Here is a 25,818-nt window from a genome sequence, read left to right as displayed (position 1 = left end):
AGGCGCAACAATATACAGTACCACTTTTTTGTTAAAACTAAGTTTAAGGTCAAGTCTCAGTTTACGAACTTAGTTCGTTCCTGAAGTCCAGGGGCGTAGCCAGAAATTTCGTTCGGGGGGGGACCACTTTCATTTCGGGGGGGAACCAAAGTGACAGAACAATAGATTTGGCCATCTTTTTCCCTTTTTTCGGTCATTTTCTCACATTTCGGGGGGGGGGGACCAGACCCCCAAGTCCCCCCCCCCCCTGGCTACGCCCTTGCTGAAGTCCGTCGTAAACCGAAATGATTTTTCCCATCGGAATCAGTACAAAGTGAATTAACTTGATCCATTCCTGGGACTCCGAAAATTTTGTGTAAACTTTTACGATTTTTAATTTCGTGAATGTATGTATCTTCTATAAATAATCTTATTGTGTAAACCAGATCCGGATCTTGAATCCGGCGAACTACGCGGCCGATTAGGGCCGCAACTTGAGGGCAGCAGGCGGGTCTGGTACCCCTGGCACTGGACCAGAATGGACGCAAATCGACCCTTTCAACATCACAAGTGGGGAATGCGCCAGAATTCATTTTTGCTCCGGCTGACCAAGCAATAGTTGCGGCCCTGCTCCAGGGACCGGGCAAATGAGAAGTTTGCATATTTAACATTTTAAAACATTTTAAAGATCAGTGGCAGCACAACACTAAAACTTCAGAGCCACACATACGTGTTGCTGTATGCAGTGCCATCTTAATGCGTGGGCCCACTCGGGCGCTTCCCGGGGACCTCAAGAGAGAGGATCTCACAAAAATGAGAATTAGTTGAAATTTTTGAGTATTCGCCAAGGAAGGCCTCAGAAAAATTACTTGCCACGGGGGCCCATGATACGCTTAAGACGGCCCGGCTGTGTGTAGCGATTCGTTAGAAATTCCGCAGAGGAATGTGTATTGTCACCCATCCGAATTTATAGCCCATTATTAAGAAATACAGAATCATGAATATTTCGAATCAAGTGTATACAGGGTGGTAACTATCAACCCCCCCTAATAATTACACGTGATTCCTTGTGAAAAACTAATGAGAAAAGATTTTTGCGATGAGACGAATATTTAATCAGTGATAACATTGGCGTAAGCCCCCCTCGCAAGCCGAGATTATAGTGTTATCTTGCCTGAAAAAACGTAAACCCCACCCCGAGAAAATTCTGCGTACGCCTGTTATGAGGTTTATAATTTTTGTTGCGTGTCATTTTTGTAGCGGTCAGTTAAGCACCAAACAACCAACGAAAGTGAAATCACGCAAAAGAACATGTCCTCTTCCCATGGCCCCACGTCCAGGGGCTGGGCCCCCTATAGACAGATTTTTGGCATGGATTTTTGGACATAAACCGAGAATTTTTTTTTTATCATATTCAACTGATTTCATCCTAAGTTCGTGTTGGTAAATATCATAAACCGTGTCAATTGATTACTTAATTAACTGTGGTCCAGGATGATGAATTCGAATGGTAATGTGTGTTGGTTTGGTGAAATGCCAATTATATTACGATAATTACAACTATATATGGGAATATTAATCTCCCACATTTGCCTTGAATGTTTGTTTTTCGTGGAATACATTTTAATCCACTGCAATTTGCAGCGATGCATCATTTCCAGCCATTGTGATTTTTCCGTAATTTCAACAATATTTAGCAACTTTGTTTGGTTTTGGCGATGTCCCGTATTTATCTCGAGGGAATATGGTCAGCCTAATTATATGGTCATTTTGGTAGAGTAATATTCGTTCTCCGAATCTAGTAAAACCCTTTGTTGTTATTATCAAAGTTATTTACCTTTGTTGTGAGTGACATATCGTCTGTTCGAGATAAGCAATAAGAGGACGTTAATATCCGGGAAAAGTGTTTGGATATTTCGAAGCGATTTTAATTTAGATAAAAAAAAACCATGGGCGCAGTGTTGGGTTTGTGCACGGTGGGTCAGCTGGCCTGCTGTTGCGGCAGTGCCGCCTGTTCGTTGTGCTGCTCGGCGTGTCCATCGTGCAAGAATTCCACCTCGACTCGAATAATGTACGCAGTGATGCTGTTGCTGACGACCATCGTCGCCTGCGTGATGCTGTCGCCCGGACTGAAGACCGAGCTCAAGAAAGTCCCGTTCTGCCACGAGAACGCGTCCCCGTGCGACCAGGCCGTCGGATACCTGGCCGTGTACAGAGTGTGCTTCGCCCTGACGCTGTTCTTCGTCCTGTTCGCCGTCATGATGATCGGCGTCAACTCGACCAAGGATCCTCGCTCCGGCATACAGAACGGGTTCTGGGGCCTCAAGTACCTCGTGCTCATCGGCGGCATGATCGGCGCTTTCTTCATCCCCGGTAACGGACCTTTCGCTTCGACGTGGATGTACTTCGGGATGATCGGGGGATTCCTGTTCATCCTCATTCAGCTCGTCTTGATAATCGATTTCGCCCACAGTTGGGCAGAGAAGTGGGTCGGCAACTACGAAGAGACCGAATCCAAAGGGTGGTACGGAGCCCTGATAGGGTTCACGTTCTTGCATTATTTGCTGGCCCTGACCGGATTGGTTCTCATGTACATATTTTACACTCAAGGTGGCGCTTGCACTCTCCAAAAGTTCTTGATAAGCTTCAACATGATTTTTTGCATCATAGCGTCCGTGTTGTCTGTCCTTCCAAAAGTCCAGGAAGCCCAGCCTCGTTCCGGATTGTTGCAGTCATCGATAGTCACGCTGTACACGATGTATCTAACTTGGTCTGCGTTGAATAACTCCACTAAAAATGAATGCAAACCTGAGGTATGGGGCAAATCAGCCGAAGGCGACTTTGATTCCCAAAGTATAATAGGTCTGGTCATTTGGTTTGCGTGCGTGCTCTATTCTAGTATCCGTACCTCCACGAACAGCCAAGTCAGTAAGATCACGATGACCGAGAAGATATTGATCAAGGATAATTCAGCAGAAACTGCGACTGATGTTGAAAAGGGTAAAGCTTGGGATAATGAAGAAGACAGCATTGCTTACAGTTGGTCGTTCTTTCATGTCATGTTTGCATTGGCTTCGTTGTACGTCATGATGACGCTGACTGACTGGTATCATCCTGGCAGCGAAGGAGGTGCACTTGTGGCGAACGAAGCCTCGTTCTGGGTGAAAACTGTGTCCAGTTGGGTTTGCATGTCATTGTACATCTGGAGCTTGATTGCACCCGCGGTACTTACCGATAGAGACTTCTCATAGACTGACTTTTTCCCCCCTCCAAAAACGTTTCACCTTTAGAAATAGCTAATTATTGGTTGTAGGACCCAAGGAAATTCTGTGACCTTTTCCTCCTTTGTTGCTAATTTAGATGGTAGCAGGTTTTGTCAAATTTTCCTTTCATTACCAAATCGAGTAATTTGAGATATAATATGCGGGGAGGGCAACTATAGATATATATATATACATAGAACTAGGTATACAGACAGTTCCAGATCCCTTGAGCAACCCACACAGTACATTAGCAGATGACCCATGACACAGTTCAGATCAGCCAAATGACCCATTTACAGATCACTTAAGTGACCAGCGTTAAGTTCCATATCACTAAAATGATGACCCTTGTAATATTTACAGATCTTTGCGACACAATTCTAGAGTACTTTGGTGACCTGCTGCACATGTACTATCACTTAAATAATGACCTGCAGTATACTTCACCCAGGACCATAGTGTGCCTTTTCTGGGCCCCCTCTTGAAAGGGTTATTTTTATGCAAAACACGTGTAAACTTTTGTGATGCCCCCATGTGGCTCAAGGCACTGTCCTGGTTGCTGCAGCCTAATTACGGCCCCCCAACTTTACCCTCATAAAGCAGTGTCCTGTGCAGCCACACAGCTGTGCCAATCCCGTATTTGATCTCCCTCATAAACTCTAATTAGGCCTAAGCTATGTATGCTCAACCGATGGTACACAGGCTAAATGTGGCCCATGCAAATTTAAAAATCACACAAGTCATGGCGTGTTTGCAAATCACTTGTGATCTGCAGTACAGTTTCAAAGTGCTTAAGCAACCCCCGAGAAATTTCCAGATCGAGTAAGTGACCCATGACACCATTTCAGAGACCCCTGGTACATTTCCACATGACTCAAGTGGTCTGCAATGCATTTACAGATCACTTGTGATGTGTGGCACAGTTCCAAAGCACTTGAGCAACTCATGTGGCAAGATTCGGCATCCCTGAAGTTACCTGTGGCACAGTTCCAGAGCACCCCTATAGAATATTTGCAGATCACTTAAGTGGCCTGCGATATGTTCTCAAACCAATAAATTACCCCCCTCCACTCTCTTAAAGGTTGAGCTGAGCACCCTTATATTAAATCTATCAATTCTATATGCATGTTTCATAACGTAGCTAAATTACAAAAACAAAAGATAATGAAAAGAAACGGTGCACACTCTTCAAGACAAGGCATCAGCCCCCCCCCCCTCCAATTAATCTCCATGCTACGAAACAAGACCTTTGAAAGTTGTTGCAAAAACCCACTTAGCTACAAACCCAAAGGCTGAATTTTAACGTGGGAAAAATTTGGTCATTCAGGATAATCCTACAAACCTAAACGATTAATTGCTCTTTTTCCCGACTTGTGTTTAACATAGAACAAGGATGAAAAGTCACATAATTTTTTTGGGTCTCATAACCAATAAACACCAAAAAAAAATCAATGTATAATGTGTTATCGAGGATGTTAATTGGTGTATTATAGCTTTTATACTCTTTTGCTGCTTTTTTCAAGATGTATTTAGTAATTTCAGTTGCAAATGTCTTGCGGGAAAAGTTAGACGTTGCAAAAATTGATGTGAATTTTATTCCAGCATTAAAAAAAATTTGTACATCTTTACATACATTCTTTTTTTCTTCTGCAGCTCTTTTGCAAAATGAATATCATAGCTAATCTGACGCTTGTAGTCACAAGATCAAACACATTAAAAAAAACTTAACAATTTATTAATATACATTGAGAAGGAAGCCATGTTCACATAACAGTGGTACAAGTCAAGCTTATTCTTCGGCCAGATTTGGAAATATACTGATTTTAGAAAGTATCACAAATTATTATTCAACGCAAAGCGTGGTTTAAGGCGATCTAGGGATACATTTTTATGATTACCATTAATGTTCAACATAAAATACTCATCTCAGTTCTTGAAATAACTTTAAATGGTCCGATGTATGGTTGTAGAGGTTTGCATACACAGTCTTGCTGGACGAATACTGATATAGTTAGCAAGTCTTTTGAGATGAAATGCTTAGATAAATTGTGATGGGGGTGGTAGGTCTCACACAGGAGAAAGGGTCTCTCTGGCTACGTAAGAAGTATTATCAATATAGGACGTCTCTCTCATCCGGGTGCCGGAAGAGTTGCCCAGGAAGGCGAGTCATATACTAATTCAGGTGTTGATATTACATGTCTTCTTTGATGCTGGAACATAGCCCCAACAGGACTGTCGGTACAACCTCTGTCCAGTGCTCGTTACCTTTGAAGACATATCTGAGGCTTTGATGTTGCTGTGGACAGGGCCCCCAAACCAGACTTTTCACGGGTCCTTTTATAACAAATTTGTAGAAAAAACAAAAATTATAGTAATTGGTCCCACCCTTGTGGAGGTCATGGTGGTGGAATCTCTACACTTGGCCCACCTTGATCTGTCATCAGCTTTTCAGTCACACGAAACAGTTCTGTCCGTGTTGTGAACCTAACTTGAAGCTTGTTATAGTGCTGCTATCTACCACATATTTTTTGAACTATGAGTGAAAGCCTCCCACACTCAAAAAATTAGAAAATGTAGGATGGGGCGAGTATTTCCCCCCTCCCAGACAACATAATCATAGAATAAAAAAATTCCTAAAATTATTTTTATTTACAAGTTTTTTTTTTCTTGTTTTATAGCACTATTTCAGTTATCCTATATCAGTCAAAGCAAAATGACAGAAATGACTTGGTTGCAAAAACAACTTTCAACCAAAACAGTGCACTTGCAACCACAGAAAATTCTTTTCTGTTCGCCTCAAATTATAAATTACATTTTTTTTGGGAGTCTTCCACAGCTGTCAACTCTCTTTGACAATGTACAGCAAATTATAAAGGCATGTAAGATTTTTAAGAATGACGCTGCTTCGAGACCACTTTCAAAAACACAGTGTGCAAAATATGTAAATTACAAGTTCCGATGTAAATAAGCGAATTGCGTTGCCATCCTTTTTTTAAAGATATTTGTTTACATTTTACTGTTAAATACCAATGTAATTGTTTTGGAAAAATGAAGAATTTCATTTCTAGCTCTTTGCCGAGTATTGTATACATTGTTTATGTCTCTGTATGCCCTAAAAATACAGAAGACAAAGGAATGCTATTGGGTGGCATCAGAATCACTAAAATAGACCTATGTATCCAACTGCTTTGTAATGCAAACTTGTTTCACCTATACACAAAATGTGCACCATAATTTTGAATGATGATTGCTAGTTACTGTCCAACACCATGAAAAGTAAATACAAAATTATTTTTCCCATCCAGACAAGTTTTTAATGACTACTCTACTTGTTGAACCCTCAAAACTAAGCAATTGAAAAATTAATAAACCAAATGGTCCACATACACCCCCCCCCCAAATAAACTTGAAAAATGATACAATTTCTGCTTTGGCAAGATCATTAATTGCAATCTACAACATTTGTACTATTTGGCAATATATTGATGATTCCCTGCTCAATTAAAACCTATTACACGAATTATGTAGATAGGATTTGGTGACAAAAGTAGGACATTTTACGAAAAAGTAGTTCAAGTGGGAGCCCTGGTGAAGTGTAATGTTATGATTTTACAGTTGTAGGCCTGTTGCTCTCTGTGGCGAGACCTTTTAATGGGGAGATCAGCTTGTATTTATTTGCCCCTCGAAGTTCGGAACCACACAAAACCAACTTCAGCCAACCGCGACAGTGGGGTTCAAACCCGGGATCTTGCGATGCAAGTCCGTTACTATGACCACTTGACCACCACAATAGGGGGTATTGGTTTCAACTATTGGTGATTATCTAGATCAATGGTTCTCAACTTTTTGGAGTGGATGACTTTTGGAGCCCTGATACATAATTTCTACCAAGCCCCGTAGGCCTATTTTTTATTAATTATCAAAGTTATTTTTTCAAGTCTGCCTTTACTTTTTTTCCCCCTTGAGCAGAGCTGCGGAACACCGGTTGAGAACCGCTGACCTAGATAATCTAATAACACAAATCAAAACTACATACGCATATGGAACAAAAGAACTTTTTAAACACCTGTTTGTAATGAAGAGTAAAGCAGATGCTTTATATCAGGGGTGGTCAACCTGTGGGACACCATGATACCAGAAGTGACACACGAGCGCTTTTCAAAAATTAATTAAATCCTATTTAATTTTTCAATCAAAAATAAATTCTAACTTTTAAACAATCCTTTTCTTGTGAGTGATGGGCTGCTAGACCTATATTTAGTATGTCACAGATACTCTAAAAATTCCATAGGTTTCGTTTTTTCATCTTCGGGCATAGTTGCTGGATGCGTACAAGATTTGGGATCATTCATATGGGGGACATGCATTCTATATCAATGAATTCTTGTGGGATGGGGGGGGGGGACTAAACCCTCTTATAAAATTTGATGGGAGGGGCCCCCCATACCTCAGTCTTCTGTGTATGCCACCTTTCGTGGTTTCCAACTTTAAGGCGTGAATGCAAGTTGATCTCTCTGTTAAAAAACCTCGTCACAGAGAGCAATAGGCCTAAAACGATACAATTATTCCATCATTACACTTCACTCATAGTTTGAAAAATTGATGGCAGTACTATAACAAGTATTACACAGTAACAAGCTTCACGTTAGGTTCACAACACATAAGTGCACATTTTCCATGGTCCTAGTTTTCGACCAACTGATAAAATCTCTTCACTGAGACAAAGTGGCAGGCTATGAACTGGTTAGGTATCTGTGCCCAACATGGGGTAGGTGAGATGAACAATATTGCATAAGAAAATACAATGTGTGTTGCGATAATCAAATTTATGACTCAAAAATAAAACAATTTAAAACTCAGAAGAGTGACAAATGGAACATTTTTACAAAAATAAGAGGACAGTCGAACAATATTTTACAGGAATTTAGACAATGCTCATATCCTGTAAAAATGGGAAGTATTGTCCGTGTGTTAAAATTTGTCGAGTGGCACAATATGTCAAAAAGAATCTTGATTGTGTCCACAGGTTGGAAAAAGGTTGGCCACACACCCCTGGTTTATATTGCTCAATTCACTTACATAAGCAAGAACTTTTTGAAGGTCAAGAATTTCATCTTGAATTTCATCAGAACATCAAATAGTTGCATAGTTTTTCCTTCAGCTTTTATGCTATGCTCTATTCAAATTGTATATTTTATTTAAAAAAAGCACATATATATTGTCCAAAATAATTCTGTAGAGATTTTAAAATCATATTACGTTTTATTCTTTGTATATCAGCCACTTTAAACAATACATACAATTAACGTGTATATTTTCAACAGGAATTTTTATATTAAAAAGCAATATTTGAAAGTTGACATGGCAATTTAAACCGTTAAAAACTGTCATGCGTCAAAAACTGTCATGCGTCAAAAACCTGCCAACCCTGGTTCAAAAAATATCAGACTACAATTTTTTTGTGCATGCACTAATGAAGCTAGGGAGATTTGGACCATTTTTTCCCCTCTTGCCTGCAGAAGCTGCCAGTCGTCACAGACGAGCCAGGAAGAGAGTAACGTTGCATTTTTTTTCTCCTTGACAGAGAATGACAGAAAAAACAACACTACTGTATTAATCAAGCTGCCAACTGAGATGCAGAACCTCTTGGTAGTAGCAGTGCAGTGCATTTTGATGATGAACCACACCACTGGAGTCAAAGAATACTGTCAGCTTGAGATCTCCTGAAAAACAAATTGTCAGCCAAAATAGAATGAACAGATCCTACACTGATGCGCACCTCAACTGCAAGTTCTCTGATGGTGAATCAATGATCATGCATTATCAGAGTCCTCAATTAGTCAATGACAATCTCATCTCTGGATGTTAAGGGCCTGCCAGAACATGCTTCACTCTCCATTGATGTGAAGCCATCTTCTGAAATGATTGTGCCACTCCTTTATCTGTGCAGTACCCATTGCTTCGTCTCCAAAGGCCTGTTGAATCTACAGGGTTGTCTCTACTTGAGAATCACTGAGATTCATACAAAATTTAATGTGGTAGCATTGTTTAAGGTTTTTCATTCTGTCCTAAACAAAAATGTGACAATGCTCACTTACACTTCCGCATTCATTGGCAGTCGGTTGGAGACTGGCAGCTTCTGCAGGCATGAAAAAAATCAAGCATGGGCATTAGACTCACCTACATACGTGCACGAAACCATGCCTCCCTAGCTATATTTGTTTATGCACAAAAAAATTATAGTGGAATATTTTTTTGAACAAACCTTGTATATGATACTTCAATACTGTGGGATGGCAACTTCATAAACCATGTTGTTCTTTAGAAGAAAAAATTCAACGGTGTTATCACTTCAAATTTTATCAACTTTTGCCAACTGACCAATGAGATCTTACATGTCTCATCATGAATATTATTTATGTTCAATGCCTCATAAATCACACATACCAAAAAAAAAAGGTTTTAGTATATATATAATACTTGTATATACATTGCATGAACACACGTATACATTAAGCATGAAATTAAGCTCAAATAAAAATAGCGAAGAGATAAATTCATGAGAAAGATGGCAAAGAATACAAGAACCTTTCCTGCCAAATCACTACATAACAAAAATTAACAAATTCCATATTGAGCTTTGACATTTCAATAAATTCATTTGTGGTGTCAATCAAACTTCATTATATGTTGTTTCTTACAAAATGGCCAAATGACTTTTGTTGAGTTATTAACACATCATGAGATATGTGATTCTGACGCACTCTGTCTTGAAGGAAACTGAACTTTTGGGAATAGCCTACCTCGGATGACTTTAACTGTTGCCCATTCAGCTATACCATACACAGTGCCGCCTTAATGCATGGACCAGGAGCCTCGAGAGAAGTGGGGGCCTCACAATAATGAGAACTAGTTGAAATTTTCAAGAATTTGCCAGGTTGGGCCTCAGAAAAAATCCCTTGGCCTGGGGTAGGGCCCATGATGCTCTTAAAACAGCCCTGCATACACATGTACATCAAAAAGCTTGGTTCACCAAAAGGGCCAGAGCTATGCATTGAAGACCCCTGGCCTAGCTATAAGTTCTCTTACTAGTATTGTGTAAAAGGATTCTTCAGAAGTAATATGCAGCGCATTACATCAAATATACATTGTTTAGTTTTCATTCTGCAAAAGTTTGAGAGACAGACTTTGGTCAATCTACGATTTTATACATACCATAGCTGCCAAGAGATTAAGCAGGTCAGAATTCCTTACCTATACAAGGTTTGTTCAAAAAGTATCTGACCATAATTTTTCATGTGTGAACCAGTGAAACTAGGGAGTTGTAGTTTGGTGCATATATGTAGGGGGATCCTAGTACACATGCATGCATTTTTACCAGCCTACAGAAGCTGCCATTCACCAGCAGACCATGATAGATGAGATGTGTAAGTGTGTTGTTTATTTTCGTTTAAGTAATTTTTCATTGTTATTTCCAACATATTGCATTTCATTTTTGAGAAAATGGCAGCAAAAACTTGTTACTGCATTCAGCAGAACAATGCTACTGCATTAAATTTTGTGGCAAGCTTGGCATATTCAGAGAGTGGAAACAATCCTCAAGATTTAACAAACTTTCGGAGACAAACAACCGTACCACCCCAATAAAGGAGTGGTACAACCGCTTCAAAGATAGCCACACATCAATGGAAAATGGATGATGTTCTGGTAGGCCTTAGCATTCAGAAATGAGATTGGTATTGCTCAAGTGAAAACCTGGTGATAAAGGATCATCAAATCTTGATCAGAGGACTTGCAGACGAGGCAAACATTAGAATTGGATCTATTTTGATTAACAATTTCAGGAGATGCAATGTTAAAGTCATGCTGACCACGTTCTGCTTTAACTCAGTACATCTTACATTATGTCTGAATATACATTTTTGGTGCATGTTAAACTATGTATTTGATTAATAAAATTGACCATACAATAAGGGAATAATTGTACAAACACAAACACACCCACTTCTGCATAACTGTATTTGAACCTTGAGTTGTATGCAGAGCTGTAGCAAGAAGATTGGTTGTGGTAAAATAAATGAATTTGGATAATGAAAATTCTGAGAAATCACAATGGTGCCCAAATTTTTCAAACCCCGAAGAAAATTTATTCAAAAGTGTCCTGATCCATCAAAAATAAAACCTTTAGCTATGTGACCAGAATCTTCAAAAAAGTTTTTTAAATCGAACCCAAACTTTCAGGAGCTAGTACCGTGCTTCTATTTTTCTTGAATTCTTCACTGTTGAAAAATATCCCTGCTTCATTAAATTAAATTCTGAAATATTTGTAAAAGAGCAGTAATAATTAAAAATGATCTTGTTAAGAGGAGATAGCAGTCATTCTGAAGATTCATTACTCTGGAAGTGTTTTCCACTTGTCCAAATTAGCCATTTTTGGGAACTTAAAACTACAGAACAGCGTGAATTATCATTAAATACAAATGTCAATAACATTATTGTATATTAATATCACTGTAAAAGACAACCTGTCATGTATAGTAACAGAATGCCTTCATCTGGCTGACGATTTTAACAGGCTAATTTTTGGTGAGTTGGGCTTATATTATGAGCATCTTGAAAAATCAGGCTTCATTTTAAATCAAATTATTTTCTGGTTAGGTCTTATTTTCGGAGAAAAACTATACTTTTTGATCTGTTTCACTTGAAGGTGTTCATTACCAATGTTCAATTCAAGAATCTCACAAAGTTATTTTCTTTTCATTATGAGATAATGCTATTTTTGCCACTTGATATTTCAGTTATGAAAGTCTGATGTACCTGTATAAAACTTATAAAAATGTAATGCAAACATGTAAATATTTTTTGAATGAAAATTCAGTTTACATACATTGGTTTACTTCTTCACAGAGGCTTCAATTTATTTATACAAGGATTTGTGTGTGTGTGTGAAAAATTATTGTGCATTATACGTAAATAAGTAATAATTTCTTTGGATATGCTTATCACATATTACATATCGGGTATATTTGCTAAATTAAGGTCCATAGTTACATTATCTGCTTGCACTTTCTTGCTTGTAACATATTTTAATATGTGAATCTCATACCTAAATGCTTACCTAAAATAGGGATATGCAGCCATTTTTGGAATACATAAACTAACCTCAAGAGAAAATTTCAACCTGAAAGCAACACATTTTCTTCAAAAACAATTTTCCAAAAAAAAAAACAAAAAACACAACAGGTTTTTTCAGCCTAAAAAATTTAGCCCCCGGGGGAGGGGGAAAATGGGTATCTACCTGGAGAGAAAATTTGACAACACTGACTAAGAGGTTCTGCGTCACGATTGGCAGCAGCTCTATCATTATCAATTCAGTAGCATTGATCAAGTTTTTCCTGCCATTTTGTCAAAAACAAAATGCAACACAGCTCATTTACTTTCTTGCTCATCTGTGGTCTGCTGGAAGGCAGGAAAAAATGCAAGCATGTGCACTAGGATTGCCTACATACATGCACCAAACCAAGCATCCCCAGCTTCATTGGTTCACGAATGGAAAGCTATGTTTGGATACTTTTTGAACATACCTCATACACAATTATAAGGGATTTTTAAAAACAAAGCAGCGTGGGAAAGAGGTGGAACTTCCTAAGGTTTAATGGCCTTCTGACAGAAAGGGCTGTTATCGACCCATATGTGCACCTGGAAGAAAAAAAGGAATTTACAACATTGGGGGGGGGGAGTGTACATTAGGACATCATTGGAGGAAGATGTTTGTTTGCCATCACATTTTCCATATTTGTGTAATGTAATCAAATATAATTTATTTCAAAAATGTTTTTTTTAGTGTCACCAAACATTATTCTTTACAGTAGAGACTTTCCCCTCTAGAGAACTTGTGCTGGCCACCACAAACTACATTCAAACCCAATTTAAGGCCACCATTCATTTAGCAGAATTCTGGTGGTATAACAAGTTCAGCATTATATCAAATCACGGTTTAACACATGTAAAGCTTAGAAATGGAAGATTTGTTCAACCCAGACATGGGGGGGGGGGACATAAGGTTTGACTGTAGTATAAAGTTTCCTTTGAATTAAAACCAACATTGGGTCAGAAAGACAGACCAAACGGGATGTATGGTCATATGGACATGATACACACCACCGATCCGACCAAAGAGAGTATGAACTTAGGTGTTTGGCACATTTTGGTTTTCCCCCTGCCAAAATTACACACTTTTTTGTGATTTGATCAATTGGCGACAATTTCTTTTATGCATGTGACATCATTTTGATGGAAAAAAAACACACCCAACCAACTTTTTCTCCAGCTAAATTCTTTTGGAATAATTATTTTAATTATTCAAAAAAAATTATGCAAAATCACGAGAGAGGAAGGAAATGGGAGAAGGGCTCAAAATTTTTATAGCCCAGAGGTGGCAAAATCTGTCTCTGGTGATTTTTAATTAATGAAATTAAAATTGTGGGGATTTTTCCCCTTTTGGAAAAACTATTGTGATAGCCCTTGCATCTGCAATTAGTGCAAAAGTAACTATTATTATTAACCAGCAGCAAGTTGAATTACCTACCATTGCTGCAATCATATGAAAAATGGGGCAAACAGTATAGTCACCCAGGTCGTATTGCCAAAATCACAGAGGCCATTTAGTGAATTTTGTCTTTTCCTTGCTAAAGTGGAACACTTCCTTGTGATTTGTTGATACAACGGCGATAATTTATTACACATGTGGTCATTTTGGGAGGGGAACACAGGTAATGGACTTGTTATGGATGAATTCTTCGAAAATTACTTCCCCTCAAAAGCAATTTTTTTTTTCTGCAATGTAGTCAAAATGCAGGAAAAATAAGTTTTTTGGAAGCTCAGGAGATGAGATCAAAATCATACTTGGCAGCTATGAAACGTGATCAAATTTTTACACAAAGAATTCATTCAAAAACTACTAAAATAGATTCATGTATTTTTTAAACAACTACTTAAGGCTTCGCCCACACACACTCAAACAGGAAAAGCCAATATACAGCATAAGTCTGTTATAACATGAATCTCGCAATTCACAAGTGATTGTTAAAGATTCAAAAAATATTTGCTTATATAGCGAGCTACTTATGAATGAAAATCGAAACGCATTTCCTATAACGACAATGGAAATCCCTGAATATTTTCCTTTCATTAAGAATGTATAAAATGTGGACCAGAGAGTGACTTTTTTTTTAAAAATCTCTTCACCCACGGGTGTTTATGAACAGGGAATGGCAACACCTCCCCATAGACAAGATCACATGCTGTATCTTATCTTCTTGTTATCTATATAGAAGATGGAAAACACTCCATTTTATATGTAGGTGTTTTGGTTGGGCATGACCTCTGGTCTTGACATTGTTGTTATTTCCTTTGAAAAAATCCTCTCACCCTCTCTTTGTGTTCCTGGAATTTTCCGAAATTGGACAAACAGGTTTTAAACATTTTCTCAGCTTTAAATATTATTGAACACTTCTATAGCGCAACGAATACTCCAGTTGCACAAAGTGCAACATTAAAAGGAAAAAGAAAGATAAATTTATGTAGTTGATTCCTCTTATAATTTTTAAAAAAAAAACCACCATGAAAAAACACATTAAACAGGAAATCTCGATGGAAGTAAGAATCGGGACCACGAAAATAAGTCATAGGTATACTAAGCTGGAAAACGTTATTAAGTGGGATCCACTGCAGCTTGCTTTTCTCCCTATTCTACAGCACAAAAAATTTGTTTATAACAAAGTCTGTTATAACAAAAAATTTTCTTTGGATTGTGAACTTGTGAACTAGTTGTTGTAACAGACTATAGTGTTGAGTTGTTGTAACAGACTTTTACTGTATTGGCACCTCAAACATCAAAGGATTAAATTCTATAACTGGAACGAATTCCAATTCTAGTTATATTCTTCCTTTTAGATCATTATAACCTATCAATTAATAGGCCAATCGCAATACATATGAAATATTCTATGCATTTACAGATTTAACCATTTCATCAGAACTGATATTATAGAGAGTTAGTCCTTGACCAAAACAAAAAAAAAAATTCACGGAAATCTGTTTGTTGAGCATTGTTCATAAGTTGTCAATGTATGATTTTCTTCAACTTTTAGGAGGATTTCCTTTCTTTGTTTTCCAAGAATTTTTTAAATTCTCTATCACTGCGAGCAAAACGTAATCCAGTAGGTAGAAAATAGACATGTTTCTTTAAATATTTTAAAGTGATTGGTTTGTCAAAGGGAGGTTTATGCACTGGACGAGCTTTGGGCAGTTTGGGACTGTTGTCCTTTATAGAATTGGAAGCAGCAAGGATAGAAGAGATTTCAACTGTAGCCACCGAATCAGGACCACTGAGAATGGAATGGGCTTCCACAGAAGCCATATAGTCCAAATCAGAACTAAGGGTAGAATAACTCTCCTTCGAAGAACCAGCTCCAACAAGATCTTCCTTCAGCTCTGTTAGCGGAATATATGAATCACTTTGGTTTGCTTGAGAAATCACTGATGCCTCAGCTGGGAGTGATGAACAACTCGAACAACCCTGCAAAAAAGAAGTGATATCTGCAAAAACATTGGGCAACTCTCATTCATACATTGACTTTTTAAAAGTCTACAAAAGGATTCAACTTGATTATGAAAAGTGAATCCAGATCTCGATAATTTGAGCCTCAATTAACTTTAAAAAATTAAGGGTGGTAAAACAACGTGCTAAACACCTAGTGATACGACAAACTAGTTCAAGAATGCTACTACACAGTAGACGCTCGTAAAAATGACCCCGCTATCATTCTGTAAGAAACAGACATTATATCAGGCAGTAAACGTATCGAAAGGAAAAACATTAGAAAAAAAGATAGTCGTTATATGAAAATATTTACAACTAAGAGGTCATTCAAGTATTACGTCAGCATCAGGGGGGGGGGGGTCGAATTTTCTGACTGTTGATGACGGGGGGGGGGGGGGGGTTGAAGGTTGCTTACGTCATCAAGGGGGGGGGTCAAAAATGGCTGAAAATCTGCTCACATAATACTAGAATGGCCCCCTTACCTTATCAGTTGCTATAATGGAATGGTCGTTATAATGTGGGAGTAATTGTAACAAGCGTCGACCGTACTACTTAACTGTACATGCACATTTCTTTAAAGAGTTTCTAATGAATCGGTTTATACCAGTCAGTTTCAACATGAAGAGTGTTCTGGGAAAACTGATTCTATTCTTGTTCTTAGCGAATATTTGTCAAGGAATATTGGGCCAAGCTGGGCCAGTGTGTAGAGAGCCTATGCTGCTTCTTTGCATCAGGGAAAGGCAAATATTTGCAAATGACTATTGAGCCAGCCTTGACACGAATATGGCCATGGCTTATGCACAGACACATCTTCAGAATGAAAAGTTTAAGAATACTACTGTTTGTAATGGGAGTTCCACATGTTATGAAAGTAGAGATGGTTACAGTTGAATGAAATCATAATTTAATTCACAAACCTTGTGAATGAAAATTTCAACAGATATTTTTCTTAGTAAATTTAAAAGAACTAATTACTATTGGATTTTGCTTATACAATGCCATATACATTTCCACTTGAAAATGACCTATTGTCATGTGTGGTCGAACTATTACTAGTACTCATTGAGATTTCCCATTTAAAGTGTTTTCCCGCTTACATTATTTCATGGTGGTTTTTTGAAAACCTAAGCGAGATCCACTGTATGGATAAAGAAATAATAAATTGTAATTAACACTACTACTAGGGTGACTGACTTACCTGTGTTTCCTGGGAAATCTGGCATTTCAGTAAATTTTAACACTATCACTTATTCTATCAGAACTAGCATATTATAGATTCGGGTTGAATTATTTACACAAGTACGGAAAATTCAGTATTTTTAAATGTATTTGATGAATATAATGAGCTAAAGTATAGCCAATTTAACTCTCAGAAACTTTTAACAATGGACTGAATGGGCTTTGAACACGAATGGGTGCTCTATTTGTTTGTCATAATTTTCTTCAGTGCCCATAACCTCATATTTTTAAGACATATTTTATTTCAACATTTTTTTTAATGCATGTAATTTGGGCTATGTTGACTACATTGGTTTTCCAAAGTCTTCTTGCAGCAAACCCTTGAATTGCAGAAAAATATGTGGGGGAAAAACCATTTTTGAAAATGTTCAACAGGTGGCTGATGTGAAGACGAATTGAGGAAAAAAAATCCAACTGACCTTGCAGGGAATCGAACTCACATCCTCTCACTTGCTTGGGTGAGTGCAATAGACTACAAAGGCCCCCAAAGCAGAATGCTTAGCACTGTTCTGAGACAAGCCCTCAGCTGACTGGAAATGTTCTGCGGTAAAAATCCCCATACATGTAGTGGTGTTTTTTTGCACTTTTCTTAAAATTCTCCCAAATTGTCCTGCAGTAGCGCTAATTGTTCTGCGACATATACGTCACAGATTTTGGCACATTCTGCTTTGGGGACAAAGGCAATGAATTTCAATCTTTCCTTAGAGCTTAGAGCAATGGTACACGAACAGTCGAACCTAACCCAAAGCTCACAACTGCTGGCAATCCCAGTTGCCGCTACCTTTGAGCTGCGGCAAGAGTTAAGCCAGACCGCCCATGTACAGTCCCGTTCAGCACACCTGAGCTCTAAGGAAAGATTGAGATTTGTTGTTTTTGTAGCCTAGTGCACTCACCAGGCAAGTGAGAGGACATGGGTTCGATTCCCCGCAAAGGCAGTTGAATTTTCTTTCTTTCCAGAATTCATCTTCACATCAGTCAGAAAAATCTTGTTGAAAGCTTTTTATATTAGCAGAGAATGACATCATCCTTGGAAAAATGTTTTTGTCTGTAAAATTCTAACTATGGATGTAAATGGGTGGAATAATTTGCAGAAGAAAGAGGGATTTTTGATGCATTGCATCCAACTGCAAACACAATCAGATAAACAATGAATATTTATCAGTTTATGAAGAAGTAAAGCTCAGGGTAAAATTTTAATGATCAAATTCCAGTATCTCACCATATTCAAAGCTCCCACTCAAAACTTTTGGAAAAGTAAGATGGGGAAGATCCTCCCCAGACAACATAATAGTGTAGACCTCTACTTGAACTTTTACCCACAGTGAAAAAATGATGACATCATGCTTCACATTTTCGCCTTGAAAAATGATTGTTACCTAGCAATGCAAGTTGCGAAGAAAATAGAATGTCGTAATGAAATAGAATTCAGAGTAGATGGCAAGAAACCATGTGTATGAGAGGCTCTACATTTCTGTGTGTTCGTGCCTTGTGTTTTTTTTCGACATACAGACTATACAGTCTGTGGCCACTAATTTTTGCATCAAATCTTTACTTCTAATTTTTCATTCATTTTTCTATTTTACTCAATATATTATTTCATTTATACCATGATCAAAAATCAGTGGTCCTTACTTATCTATATTAAGTTTATTATTGATTTACATTTTGCACACTTCAAATGTGATTTGCATGCTGCTTATGTATTACCATTGAAATTTAATGTCCACTTTAACTCAAAAACTAGAGTCAATCTGACAAAACCAAAGCCAGATTCAGAATCAATACCATGAAGTCATTGAAAAAACTGAGAATAAAATCAGTGTTGAGGAGTGTTATCATCAACTGGTTAATGATATAAAAGACTTATAACTGATGTCAGTGTAATGTATTTTACGAAACTATAAGATGAGTGCATGGAATATACTGTTCTAAATGAAATAATAGAAATTACCCATAAATACCATAATAATGGGAAATACCCACGTTTTCAATGACCTGTATTTGCTCCTTTGCCTGCACACAATGCGATCTTTCACGATGAGCCTCTTCTTTACTCAACATCTGTTTCTTTCTTTCTTCAAATCTTATCTTTTTCCTCTTTTCTGGTTTTTGTTTTAAAAATAGAGAAAAATACATCAGGATGCAAATGTGTTTCTTAAAATACTAGTGTATATCAAAATTTATGCTAACAACAGTTACCGGAAGTAGACTATTTAATCCGGTTTTTAGAATTTCTCTGATATGCATTATAACTGGCACAGTGGAAATCATCAAACTCTGCAAAATGCCACACACGTTTTCAAAAACCATATTTAATTTTTCCAATTTTGTGCAGCAGATAAGTGACCTCCTCCAAAACACCAAGAATAATAAAAAAGAAAGAGAAATACTCTATATTTTTCTATTATGTGCTGACCTGAAATTAAAGGGGGGAACACACTCTCTTCTTCTGCTATCAGACGATCACCAACAGCACAGGTCTGAAATACTACCCATGCCCCTCATGCCATGAAAACAATTTTTTTTCCCCTGAATTACAAATTCACATAAAAATCACTCACCAACTTTGTCGAACACAATGACACAAATAGGACAGAACCATTCGTGTTTTGGGATCTTCTTTAACTTGCGATCTAAACATTGTGGGTGGTATGCAAGGTCACACCCATCACATAAGATGAGCTGTTTTCCCTCCTCATGACATTTTTCGCACTTCCTGGTGAAATCATAAAAGATTGGGCCGTTTCTTTTCTTTCTTTCTTTCACTGGAATCTATGTCCATGAAAAATCAAAAGTAAATCGTAAATATACAGTACATATACATCGAGCAATTACAGGCAAAATAACATCATAACTCTTGGCATACAATGTTTAATGCAAGACTGAAAAATAATAACTTTTAATAATGCTGTACTTCCACATTACCCAGTATGCTTTGAATCCCCTGAAACTCGAAAAAATTGATATGTCATACATTATCCATTTCATTGGGCATATAATGTGTGCAATGGCAAGATACCACCAGTATTTTCTGGTGAAAAAAATCCACCTTATATTAAATAAAGCTGCCATTTCTCTTTCAGTATTTGATAGAGATGTCAATCTCATTGCAACATTATTCATTCAGACAGGGGACACTGGATTGATACGAATTGCCATGCGTAAAAGAACACTATTGTTTCTATATTTCAATTAATCTGATTGTCTGATTAACTCGCGTCTACCTGCAGCATTTCATGTAAAAAGAATGATTCAGCTAGTAGAAAATGCAATGACAAAAAAGAAGCCAATGTTTTCAGAGCATGCGTTGTTTCAGCGTAAGACTCAGCATCAAATTCTTCGCCCCTCTCCCCAAGTCGAAAATGAAGTGTATTCATTCGTAACTTTTCCACTAAAATATATAAAAAATCTAATTTTAGGCTAAAATAGGGAGAAATTTCCACTAATTCTGGAAAGTGGGAGGAAAGGTAACAACTATATAGTCTTCTACCTAAATCTGGCGAGTTGGTAGGTCTGTGTGCCAGTGATGGATCAGAGTGTGTATTTGCAGAGAGTAAGTTGTGTACGTGCATGAGCTATAATGTCATTTTGTTTTTTTTTTTCCATTTCACTTTATAATTGAAATTTATTTTATTAATGTCGATTGTATCGTGCTTTGAACTGTGCCACACCTTACATTAACAGAATCGAAGATTTTCCTTTATGTTTTCCTCTTTTTTATGTCCCGTGATCTATAATTTATAACCCAGGAAAAGCAGGTACAACCTCACCCCCATTGTCCTAAAATTTTAAGAATTTAATAAAAATTGGCAAAACAAAAAACTGCTACAGCCAAATTTTCATATTAAATGTTTAGGAATAACTAAAAGGATAAAAAGAAACTTACCTGTGCAATGAATTCCCCTTTATCTACAGCTTTTATTTTGTCAAATTGTAGCCTATCGATAGGACAACGATTTGTCATCTGAAAAAAGAACAATTTGTTATTTTCTAGAAGAAAAATAAAAATTTGCATTCCTAAATAAGTAATTAAACAAAAGAAGTTTGTTATCTGGTTCAAAACACCATTCTTGTACAATACAATTAGATACCTTTGATGCATTGCTTTTACTGCATTGATCGTGACCAAGGGTGGCCGAACAACCTTCGGCCAGTGAAAGTTGTTCCAGTAGAAAAGTATTAATATGTACCTAGGGTGACCATGTTTCTTTCATGAAAATACGGGCTATCACTAAAGAAATTGTCAAGGCAAGTAAAGTTGTAAACTATTGCTGAAAAAACAAACACCTCAATTCAAAATTTAATTCGAATAAAGAAAAATGCATATGTTGACAAATATATGAGATGAATATATTTATATGACTGCAATCATGATATAATTTATTAGTAATGAAAACAATCTTAACTCCAAGGAAAAAACTTGACGTTTTATAAAACAAAAAGTTTGGATGGACAAAATTATGGGAATATCCTGTAAAATATAGGCCTAGGACATACGGTCACTCTTTATATACAAATTACTGGTCCACAAGTGGCAGAAATACAGCATATGTGGTCTGCTGGTGTGGTGGTCGAGTGGTCATAGCAACGGACTCGCGTCGTGAGGTTCTGGGTTTGAATCGCACCATCGCCACAGTGGTGGTCGGCTGAAGTTGGTTTTCTGTGGTTCCCAACTTCAAGACGCGAATATGAGCTGATCTCCCCTTTAAAAAGTCTCACCACAGACAGCAACAGACATACAAACAATACAAATGTAATTCAATCATAACACATCACTCACTTCAATTCTGAACAAGGTTGGGTTTTTGACGTCAAAAACTGGTTTAAACCGTCAAAAACCTAAATGAATGCCTTTTGATAATGTTTTGAATGCCTTTTGATAATGTTTTGAACACAATAGGTACACAACATGATGAAAAACTTACTTTTTTGCATACCAGAATGTTTTATTTTTAAACATTAATTTATTACAATAATTAAAACAAAATATTAATTATAATTTGCAATTTTGAATTCTTCAACATAAGAGCCTAGAACATATAAAATATAATTTTATGGTTTATTTATCCAAACTACTTATTACCTGTGTTCAATTTGCTAAGTGGAATAGAACTGCTTATTCAAAATATGTATGACAGGGCATCAGGGTTAGGTTTTTGACCCCAGAAACTAACTTGGTATTAAAACTATCAAAATCTTACTGTCAATGATGTCAAATAGTTTGTTAACTTGATAGATATGTTAAATAACAAAACACTTACTTTTATTTAGATTAAAGGGTTTTATATTCAGAATGATAATTACTGAGAAAAAATACCTATTTTGATATTTCAAATTTTCTGATCCGTCCAAAATTTTATTCCATATAAAAATTCTCACGCAGCATCTGTTAATGCACTAATTAAACTCATTTATTTTCACCTAAAAATTTCTAGGATCAGGGTGTATAAATTCACAGAGCTTTAAAGAGTATTTTCAACCAAAGCAGAGCTGACAAAACTTGATGCCCAAAGCATTTGTTTTGCACATTTGATACAGCTTCAATTGGAAAACCGTTGCATTATAAATGCTAGTAAATGTACCATATCATAGTGCAAAAGTAAGAATAACTAAGTTTGACATATACAAGCTAGCATTGCCAAATTAAATGACATTTTAGTCCTACAATTTAGTATTTTGATCGCTAGATATATTTCAATGTTATGCATAATAAGAGTATCGTTTTAAGTATCAGTGGTTATCTAGATAATTTAATAACAGAAATCAACATTGCATACATGATGTAATAAACTTTTTTAAACACTTATCTGCTGTAAAAAGAGGACAGCAGACGGTTTATATCAATGCAAACATATATAAGCAGTTGAAGGAAAAAATTTTGGAACGTCAAGAACCATCTTGAATCAAAGAATAAATCGTTCCCTCAAAGTTTATGTTATGCTTCATTCAAATTTTATACGAAAAAAAACATTGTCCAAAATAGTTCGTCGAGAGTAGAAAATTATTTTAGAATCATATTAAATATTTGTTCTTTGTATAATATAGTCACTTTAAACATTACATGCAATTAACGTGTGCATTTCCAATGGGAATTTTTATATCGAAAAGCAATATTTGAGGTTTTTGACGTGACAGTTTAAACCGTCAAAAACTGCCATGTGTCAAAAACCTGCCAACCCTGCTTCTGAAATATAAATGGCAGCACTGAAAAATTAATGCCACATGCTATCTAGAAATGATGCCTTTTGAGTTCTATTCGCCGAGCTGCCTATCTCCATAGATACTCTGCATATTACGTTGATAGATATCGAAAGGAAAGATAATAAAATTTGGTGAAATTCCTTGAGCAACATCCAGAGAAGATAAGGGGATGACTCCTCCAGCTCCTGTAAGTTTGGTACCATTGCCTGCGTTAAAGAGATTGCAATGTCTTCACCCGGTGGTACTGTTTGCGAGCAATCCCCTAAAGAAATTTGCAAGACCTTCAAGAGTAATTAGACTGGGTGGACTGAACTGTCAGAGTGCAATGGGATGCTCCGTCTTTCTATCATGCAACTTCCTATAATTGTTTATTATTGTTGCACTTTCACTTGATTCATTTGATTTTTCAATATACATAATTTTAATTACGATGCAGTATATGCAATCTTTGACACACCAATAATTTCTGGTTTTGCTAGTGACGCCCGGATTTTCTTTGGGACGGGGGAAGTGCTCATATTGCTTCATGCGACAGAGCCTGGGTGTCTCACGGTTTCTACTGTTTTAGGGGAGTACCCCTCCTCCTATAACAAAGCTCAGCATTCATCACTATTGACACACTTCATGCCAATGTTGACATGTTTGTGTTATACCTTTTTGGCGATTTTTTTTCCTTCAGCAAGAAAGATGCGTCTGAAAGCATAGCTCGGTTTCATTCTTAGCGACTTCTCGTCATGCTTTCGAAGTTTTTCTAGCCAAAGGAGAAATCGCCATAAGAGATTATACTCTAGCTGTTCCCAAATCAAAGAACGTTTTCCAAACCAAACTACGTTATTTTTCACATAATGATCGTTAAGAACCAGTCAAGCTGTGTGTACTCTTGGCCTGTTAAATAATTTGGTGGACAGCCACATTTTAACTTGAAAGACAATAAACTTAAATTCAAAAATTTCTAATTATAAATAAAAGGATCTGTCTCACTTTTGATGATTTGAGGATGCATTCCAAACAGTAACGGTGATTGCATTTCTCCAAAACACCAAGCATCTGGGACGTGAATATCGTCAGGCAAATACGGCAACATTCCGGCTCCATGATTCATGTATGACTTATTTTAAACAATTAATTATTATCCATCAAAAATACAATTTCAACGCCACATCTGCGGGATGGCATAACGCGGGAAAGAAGCAATCGAAAGGTCTCCAGTGTTGCCAGAAATGTTTTTCCCTTACTATTGCTAGCCGATACAAAGCAAATCTTTCAAGCGGCTTTGATACAAAGCCACTCTTGCTCCAAATCAAACGAAACACACGGTTTTTTTTTGGAAGGCACGTGTGGTAGTTCCTTAGTGTTAATTCGCGTTTTTCGAAAAAAAAAATTGTTTTTTTCTCGTTTTTTCCTTTCAACGTGTTTGAATTATTCTATACTTTTCTAGTGGTTCGGTGATTATTTATTTTGATATTTCGTAAATTATTTTTTCGATTTAAAGTGAAATCTTATAAAGTTCGGACTCAAGGTAAGGGCTATGTTCCCCCACGTGGTTACAATGCCCTTCGCAAGAACAAGGATAATTTCATAGATTTTCTGGATAATAGTATTAAAGTGTTCCAAACAACCATGAATTCTGCCAAGTCAGAGACCTTCGCTTCGTCTAGCACAGGTAAGGTGCCTAACCCTTTTAATGTTTGGTCGTCCTCGATTTGCGACATGGATATCATCGATCATTCCGAACTAGCGTGTCTTTTTACTCTCAAACTTTCCGGTCCGCAAGCTATTCCGAAAACAAGACCCATTGATTTGAAGAAATACATTTGTGGCCAAATTTCAAACCCCAAAAATATTCATGAAATTCGCTTCACCCGTGCCGGTGAGCTTCTGATTACCACAGGTGATCCACAAATAGCTAAGGAGATCTTGAAGATAGTCAATATATTTGATATTCCTGTCAAACCTTTCCTTCTCACAGAATCCATCTCATCTAAATTTGTTCTCAATAATGTCCCTACTGATATTCCGGTTTGCGAAATCGCAGATGAGCTCCAAAGTGAAAACCTCCAGGTTATCAGTGTCCGTCGTTTCATCAAAGACAATAATCCCTTGCAGACGGTATTAGTCACGATTCTTGGTAAAAATATACCAAGTGAGGTTAAATTGTGGTTCCTAATTTTCCATCCACGCCGTTTCATAGATCAACCAAAACAATGCCAAAAGTGTTTTAACTATTCGCACAGAAAAAAGTTTTGCAGAGCTACTAATCAAATTTGCAAAAAGTGTGGTGGCGATAACCATGACTATGACCAATGTCAAAACTCTGTTTCTTGTATAAACTGCAAAGCTTCTCACTTTGCCACTGACCGTAATTGCCCGACATTTGTTTTTGAAGCGAAAGTCCTCAAATACAAAGCTGAAAATTATGTCCCCATAAACATTGCGCGAGCCAGGTGCAAATCCAATGATACGTCGTATGCTGGTCGAGCCAATATTTCAACTTCGTCGGACATTAACTCTTTGAAACAGGAGATCAGATCC

At 37.1% G+C, this 25,818-nt stretch overlaps 2 protein-coding genes across 4 annotated transcripts; one reads left to right on the top strand and one right to left on the bottom strand.

Annotated features, from left to right (window-relative positions):
* Window positions 1-1,795: 1,795 nt before the first annotated feature.
* On the top strand, window positions 1,796-4,870 carry LOC149081179 (putative serine incorporator). Its single transcript, XM_089237962.1, has one exon. It carries the CDS (start codon window positions 1,929-1,931, stop codon window positions 3,228-3,230), a length of 1,302 nt encoding a protein of 433 aa, XP_089094088.1. The 5' UTR covers window positions 1,796-1,928; the 3' UTR covers window positions 3,231-4,870.
* Window positions 4,871-6,253: 1,383 nt separating this feature from the next.
* On the bottom strand, window positions 6,254-24,523 carry LOC149081178 (uncharacterized). Of its 3 annotated transcripts, none has more exons than XM_089237964.1 (6): window positions 24,268-24,523; window positions 21,177-21,356; window positions 20,972-21,049; window positions 19,647-19,857; window positions 19,069-19,187; window positions 6,254-15,822 (listed from the first exon to the last, which is right to left on the bottom strand). In XM_089237964.1, exons 3-6 carry the CDS (start codon window positions 21,047-21,049, stop codon window positions 15,391-15,393), a joined length of 840 nt encoding a protein of 279 aa, XP_089094090.1. In that variant the 5' UTR covers window positions 21,177-21,356; window positions 24,268-24,523; the 3' UTR covers window positions 6,254-15,390. The 3 variants fall into 3 exon arrangements, with proteins under 3 accessions (XP_089094090.1, XP_089094091.1, XP_089094089.1); XM_089237965.1 differs by having other exon boundaries at window positions 21,177-21,316; window positions 24,268-24,395; XM_089237963.1 differs by lacking the exon at window positions 21,177-21,356 and having other exon boundaries at window positions 24,268-24,521.
* Between the last annotated feature and the right edge of the window lie 1,295 nt (window positions 24,524-25,818).

This window comes from Pholcus phalangioides, unplaced genomic scaffold, assembly GCF_987345545.1.
Source record: "Pholcus phalangioides strain wild (caught in Gottingen) unplaced genomic scaffold, Ppha-v1.0 ptg000010l_1, whole genome shotgun sequence".
Lineage (NCBI taxonomy): Eukaryota > Metazoa > Arthropoda > Arachnida > Araneae > Pholcidae > Pholcus > Pholcus phalangioides.
This window is presented reverse-complemented; position numbering and strand designations above follow the sequence as displayed.

Bases quoted from the DNA above. Each gene is read 5' to 3' on its own strand.
- LOC149081178 (XM_089237963.1), bottom strand. From the start codon at position 24,381: ATGGAGCCGGAATGTTGCCGTATTTGCCTGACGATATTCACGTCCCAG. The intron at 19,858-20,971 runs GTAAGTTTCTTT...TCATGGACATAG, and splicing joins AAGGGGAATTCATTGCACAG to ATTCCAGTGAAAGAAAGAAA. The intron at 15,823-19,068 runs GTGGGTATTTCC...TCTTTTTTGCAG, and splicing joins AAATACAGGTCATTGAAAAC to GGTTGTTCGAGTTGTTCATC.
- LOC149081179 (XM_089237962.1), top strand. From the start codon at position 1,929: ATGGGCGCAGTGTTGGGTTTGTGCACGGTGGGTCAGCTGGCCTGCTGT.